General features: G+C 29.0%; 2 protein-coding genes across 2 annotated transcripts; one reads left to right on the top strand and one right to left on the bottom strand.

The window, feature by feature from the left end:
- Window positions 1-4,484: 4,484 nt before the first annotated feature.
- Window positions 4,485-4,733, top strand: OCT59_002161 (uncharacterized protein; the record flags this gene model as incomplete). The annotated part of the gene is made up of 1 exon (XM_025323770.2): window positions 4,485-4,733. The coding sequence occupies one exon, from the start codon at window positions 4,485-4,487 to the stop codon at window positions 4,731-4,733; it is 249 nt and encodes an 82-aa protein (XP_025189928.2).
- An 814-nt stretch (window positions 4,734-5,547) lies between these two features.
- On the bottom strand, window positions 5,548-6,957 carry OCT59_002160 (uncharacterized protein; the record flags this gene model as incomplete). Its single annotated transcript, XM_025312349.2, has 1 exon — window positions 5,548-6,957. One exon carries the CDS (start codon window positions 6,955-6,957, stop codon window positions 5,548-5,550), a length of 1,410 nt encoding a protein of 469 aa, XP_025189929.2.
- Between the last annotated feature and the right edge of the window lie 249 nt (window positions 6,958-7,206).

Below are 7,206 nucleotides of genomic sequence, written 5' to 3'. Positions count from 1 at the left end.
AATAAAAAAAAAACCTGAGTGTAGTGTATAAACCAATATTGTTTAGATAAGGAGATAAGGATATAATATATATATATATTATATATATAATTAAAAATTAATTTAATGTGTGTATTGATTGTTACTTATCTTAGCTTCATTGTATTTATATTTATATAATATATAATATATAAACGAGATTTCTTATCTAACATATAAAAAAAAAATTTTTTTCTTATATAAATCCACCAAATTTTTTAAAAAACATCTTTACTCTTCTGAGTAATTATTCACCCTCTTTTTCTTCCACCGAATCCTTTCCTACTCCGTTACTTTCCTAAAATCTTTTCTTACGTAATAATGTCTAACGAACTCGCTAAACTAATAAATGGTCCAGCAGACGAAAAAATCGCATCGAAAGTAGGCGATCAAAATAATAGGTCTCCAGCAAAATCCCGAAATCATAAAACTCATAAATGCCAAGTTTGTACTCGCAAATTCAACAGACTGGAACATTTAAATCGACATATCCGGACTCACACTGGAGAAAAACCCCATAAATGTACTTGGAACGGATGTTCCAAAAGATTCTCCCGATCCGATGAATTGACAAGACATAAAAGAACTCATGATAACGCATTTAAAAATAGAGATCACCGAAATAAAAAGATGATTGCAGTTTCTTCTAAAAATTTGACCTCTCTTTATTTCCGTGATCAAGCTCAAAATGAAGGAAATAATTCATCATCCCCATATGCATCGTCTCGTATAACATATATTTTTACCGAATCTACAACTTCACATCCTAATTCTAAACCTTTTAATTGTCCAATTAATGGATGTACGAAGAGTTTCACTCGACATGGACATTTATCAAGACATGTACAGTCTTGTCAATCAAAACGTAATCGTGAAGAAAATGAGAAACCTGTTCACCCTCCAAGTCCTGTTACATCTTGTTCCAGTGGCATTTCAACGGATGCCGAAACAGAAAGACCACCAGTTTCATATAAAGATTCAGATCCCGTCATTATCAATCCTACTCCCAGGGGTCCTCCTTTTTACGATAGTAACCCTACACCGATGGAACAATATACTTTAATTAACAATATTGGAGTATCTGGTACGAATTTAAACACCTTGCACATTAATGGTATTAATACTACGACTCTTGCGCCTCATAATACTATATTTGAGTTTTATTTTTATTTACCAAATGATGCTCGTATCTATCGTGCCACTTATTATCCATCAGAAAATATTCGACTTTTGAATAATGGAATTAATCTATCTCATATCTCTGATTACCAGTTGTCGCATCATTATAATTTACAATCTCTAATTCGACAACAGATTCAGCAACAAGTCCAACATGATCCTATTGCTTATCAGCAAAATAGCATTCACCAACAAACCTTCAACACTACTCATCCTATTTCTCAAGTATACTTAAATAGTGACTACTATAATACAGTAGCAAATAGTGACACCTATTATACAGTAGCAAACGGAACTGTTTCTTATGATATGCAAAATAGCATTCATCAACAATCCTTCGACACTACTCAACCTACTTCTCAAGTATACTTAAATAGTGACACCTATAATACAGTAGAAAACGGAAATGTTTCTTATGATATGCAAAATAGTATTCACCAACAATCCGGCACTACCCAACCTACTTCTCAAGTATACTTAAATAGTGACACTTATAATACAGTAGCAAACGGAACTGTTTCTTATGATATGCAAGATATGAGAGTTATGGAATTCCAGAATTCTCCCTAAGGACTTAGGAGACCCATCATTATATGGTAAGATTAATTTATTTATTTTCGTTTACGTCAAAGTTCGGTAATAAAATATGAAATGATAACTCATTATTTTTTTTATATATAATTGTTAATTTGTTCAGCGTAAATTAAATGACCTTTGCCACATTTTCTCTATAAAGAATGATTTTCTTGTTCAAGATTTATTTAACTAATTTCATTTTATAATTTATATATTTATTATTTTTATTTTATTTGTGTCAATCATTGCAATACATGTGCGAAGTGAGTCTTCAAGTCTAAAAAGTTTTATGAAGCCACTATTGATCTATAATGATACATCATTAATTTTATTCTTATTTTATTTAAGTGATTTTGGTTTTGTACTAGATTAGTATTTTATCGATATATTTTATTTTATTTTATTCTATGTTTATATACTACTATCTCGTAGTCTTATTTTTACCTTATTTATCAATTTGATAGTATACATATGGTTGATTGCATATCAACGACATAGTTAGTATATGAATTTTATATCGTATATGGAATCATATCAATAAACATGTCACGTTTACTATAGAAAACGAATTAAATTTTTTGTATAATAGAACGAGGTTCATTAAAATGTTATTAAAAAAAATTTATATACTCGTACAAATGTGTTTAAAAATGGTGTAGTTCAGCGTAAAATTTCAAGAACATATATAATTAATTGTGTTTTATTTGTTTTAAGACTACTACTAATTTGTTAAAGATAAAATTCAATTACATTTAACTGTTAACCCTTCTTGAAATACAAAAGAAAATAATTTATTTATGATCGTTATTTGCTTATTTCTTTCTTAATATTCCCAAATAATACATATACGTTTTTAAAAAAAATTTTCAATTACTTAATATTACTTACGGAATCCTCGTCAAATCCTGATGCTCCACTCCTTATTAGTATTAACATCTACAGCATCAATTTAGCAAATACTACTCCCTTAATAATTAATATCCTTCTTCTTTTTGTATTCTCCCTCCAGCTTTTTGGTATAATTTCCCTTTTTGCTTTCTTTCCTCGTAAATGTAAATGAGGTTAGAACCAGCTAAATTCTGACCGACTAATTTCTTGAAACTATCAAAGAACACCACTAGCTTGTCTGTTTATCCTGGCGGGTTAAAAGTTTAAAAAATGGATTTATTCAACCATCCATCGACATCCACTAGCAATGATTGGAATTTTTTGCGCTCTTTACGCATTTCAATTCCAAATGACTTGGAACCAATAATAACTAATTAATACGGAATTAATAAAAATAAAATCATGATTACCGGAAACAGGTACATCTAAATAAACTGAAATAGTGGTTTCAGCGATAGTAAATTTTATATACTTGCTCTTTTTCATCGAAGGTGCTAGTTTCTTAAGCGAGGGAATGTCATACAGTACGATGATCCCAGTGTATTTTCAACATTTTGGCTTAGTTCTTATTCTCCCTGGATTCTTACTATTCCTCAAATTTTTTTTTTTTACTCTTCAGAGGTAGGATTTGTGGCTACATGTTATGCAGACTGCTAGGTCACGAGGAATTCTCCAGCGAGAAGGTACAGTACGCACATTCCGAGAGGTGAGTGCTATCATCTACGTGAAGTTATAAATATTGAACACCTTTTAATAAACCATATGTAACCGCCTTGTTATTACGAACCCTTCCATGCAAATAATCTCATTTAAAGGCCATTACAGCCCGTGATTATCATATACGTTGTGACTTTACAAAGTAGTGATTATCAGGACATTGACTGAATAGAGGATATAAACGCAATTATCTTATGTAATTAGTTCCTCAAATATTCCCATTTGGTCTTACATGTGACTCAACTACCGAAATGATATCTCAACTTAGTGTCCGATACGGGATCGTATCTGCTATATACACTATTTGACAACAATTTCTTCAGTACGTTTATTGTATTTAGAAAAAAGGACATGGTATTTTGTGAGGTGATGAAAAGACACGTAAAAGGTCACGAAATGTCCCCATCTTCAACCGATATACTCCCGTTTTTATGTACCCCTATATTTTCTTTAAAAGAATGTGAAAATTTTCTAGAATTTTTTACTGCGGGATTACAATATAAATTGCAAAATATTGGGAAAGAGTTATTTATTTGTTTGGTCAACATTCTGTACTCATATAATTTCTGTCAGATGAGTGTCTTGTACTACAGAAACCCAAGGGGTCAATGTATTTTTATTTTTTATCAATTTTAGTCCGGGTGATCATCACAGTTGGCCAGAATTATCATTTTTACCGGCACTATATTTTTTTTAATGCTGGTCGATCGTCATAATTTCAGTCACCGCCCATTATTATAATTGTCTATAAATAATTTTCAAAACTGGAGCACATTTAGACCCGTCTCAAACAATCATCTCAAACGCTGGTTTACGGCAGAAAAAAATTTTTCTTCTTAAACAAACTTCAATGAGATATTAAGTTTTGCCAACTTATGAATAAAATTTTCTGAAAGAAAAGGATCGAAAATTTTTTACATTCTTTAAATGCAAAATCCACTTTAAATATAGTAATATTCCTCAAATTTAACGCAAATTTTACAACTCAAAAAATTACAACAATATTATTGCAAATAACAATAGCAATTTTTTCAAAAAATACGATAGTAAACACTTTCGATTAAAAAATATATTATTCTTTTTTATTAATTGTGATTTTGAAAAATATGAATTCGGATAATCAAACTACACAGGATTATTCAAGTTTACCAATAGATCAAACTGGAAATAGCTTCGCATCTTTACAAATTCTTGATAATAGCAACGATAGTATTCAACCATTTCATCATGACTCAATTAACAAAGTAGGGATATCTAATACGAATCTAATTAATACAATTAATACTTCAACTTCAGCGCCTCAAAACGTTACATATGAATTTTACTTTCCCTTACCTAACGATACACGTATCTAGCACGTCACACCCTGACGATCACTTGATGCTTTCATTAAGAATGGTACTAAGAAAATAAAGGTACTAAAAAGGAATGTTCAATGATAATTTAAAAAAACTATGACATTATGAACTTTGTTGTTATTATGCTTTGACATAGGACCCCGAGCAATACATGAAAAAGTAAACAATACGGAGTTTGCGACAAAATAATGTATAGAACCTTCCTTTTTTGGATAATTTCAATAATTTCAGGCGGAATTACGTAATTCTGGCCCTGAAGAGTTGCGTATAGCTAATCTAATAGTAAATTAGTGTTGACCTATTTATATGTTACACGATGTCCTTTTGACATTTTTGTTTTTTGTTCTCAAGGATCTACGGAACTATTTTTTTCACGTTCAATTCACATTGGTTTTACTTTTATTATGTCACAAAAATTTTTTTTTCTTGAGTAATATTAGCTGGATATTACATCATAATTAAATTAAATAACATTTTTTTTATTGGTAACACGATTAAGCAACAAAAAGCAGCAACAAAGGACACATGTTATGTCATCTTCTAACGTTGACGTACACCAAAATACATGGTAAAAAAAACATTTCAATAAACAATTTGAACAATACTAGATTTTAAAAAAAAAATTACTACAATGTTAATCATTAGAATATTGTTTATTTTTATGCATGAATATTTGATAATAGGAGTTTATTATATTTCAAAGAACCAAATATTATAATATTATAGTAATATCCCCTCATCTAAATAGAATAAATATTTTCATATAACTTTCACCAGAAAAATATAATATGCAAATAGCGCTTAAAAAAATTTAATGATCAATGAGATTATTTTTTAATTTAATTTGATATTTATTATATCTTATCGAATCGATATTCTTGCGTTTCTTATATTGGCATTTTTCATGAACAACACCCCAATTTTCATTCATCATTCTCAATTGTTCTTGTAATAATGATTGACTCATGAAATCGATGCTCATTAGAGTGAAATTTTTCAATTCATTGCATGAAATTAATAAAGTTTCCAAGAAGCTTAAATCTTTTGTTATATTGATAATTGTAGATAATGAATTAAGTTTTGGACACGATTTTGCAATAGATTTTAACAATAATTGAGTGTGGTTATAATGGTTTTGACTAGGATTCTTTATATAAAAACATTGTAAATGACCTTTCGTTTTTCCTATAAATTTAGCCAAAACATCTAAAGGTGGAAGATGACCTTGAAATTTTAAAACTTCCAAGAGTGGACATAATCCATTATAGAATGCAGCAACAGTTTCAGGTCTCCATTTCCGGAGAGTAATTTCTAAATGTTTTAACTTTGAAAGAGTATTAAGTTGTTTGTATGGTAACATGAGACAATCCAAACCAAGTTCTTCAATTGAATGTATTTGTATTAATAATTCCTCTGGAATTGGTTTTGATTGATTATAATAACGACTATTTCGATCTATGCGGTTCGAAAAATGTATAGCTTTCAATTCTTTTTGATCTTTTAAAAAATTAATTAATAATGAAGAATCAAACCATCTGTCTCGTATATTATTATAGAAAAGGAAATGAATTACGATCTTTTTAATTTTTTTGCAATCACGAAATATATTACCGAGATAATAAGGTTTACCAACTTCTAAGTAACAAAGATTCGAAAGGTTATTGAAAGAATTATTTCGTATTGTCATATTAGAAATGTTAAATAACGAAAACTGTCTAATTTTTGTACAATTCCTAAAAATAATATTAAAAATATGATTTGTTAAAATTGATGAAATCGAACTTTCATCATATTTTGATATCCACTTTCTTTCATTTTCATCATAATAATTCTTAAGATTTTTGTATTTCCAAGGCGTTACACGAGAACATTTGTCAATAGATCCATGAAATTCGACGGATTTAAAAATTTCCATATAGTCCAAATAATCCCGGATTGATTTCCCATATTCATGATAAGTAATCTTATAGTATTTACATGAATTTAACTTTTCTTCCGTCAACATATCAAAAGGAAACATTGAAATTATTGTTTTGAGTAATTTTTTTGAATTTGCTGCTCCATTACGATGAACAATTGAAAATGGATTCTCCCATAAATAAGGTATCGAAATTTTTAACCATGAACGATTGACTAGGATACAATTGAATAGTGTGCCTTGATCAGATTCAAAATGCTCGAAAATATTTTGGAAACAATCGTAATTAAGGTTTGGAACCATTATGACTTTTTTTTTTAACAAAAAGCGAGGGTTGAAACAAGTATTTTAATGTTTTTTGCCCAATTTGATTGTCAATTAATCAATGTAATTCTTTCCAAAAAATAATTCTTTCTGTGGGTATGTTTGTTGTTGTTTTTCTTTTCTTCTTTTTTTTATTTTCGTATTGAAGCCAATAAAAATTTAAGATTCCAATTTTTTTTTTAAAAAAAAAAAAAAAATTAGTACTAATGGGGTAATTATTTCCCTTAT

Source organism: Rhizophagus irregularis, chromosome 10 (genome assembly GCF_026210795.1).
Source record: "Rhizophagus irregularis chromosome 10, complete sequence".
Taxonomy (NCBI): Eukaryota; Fungi; Glomeromycota; class Glomeromycetes; order Glomerales; family Glomeraceae; genus Rhizophagus; species Rhizophagus irregularis.
Note: the sequence above shows the minus strand (reverse complement) of the source record. Positions and strands in the feature narration are given on the sequence as shown.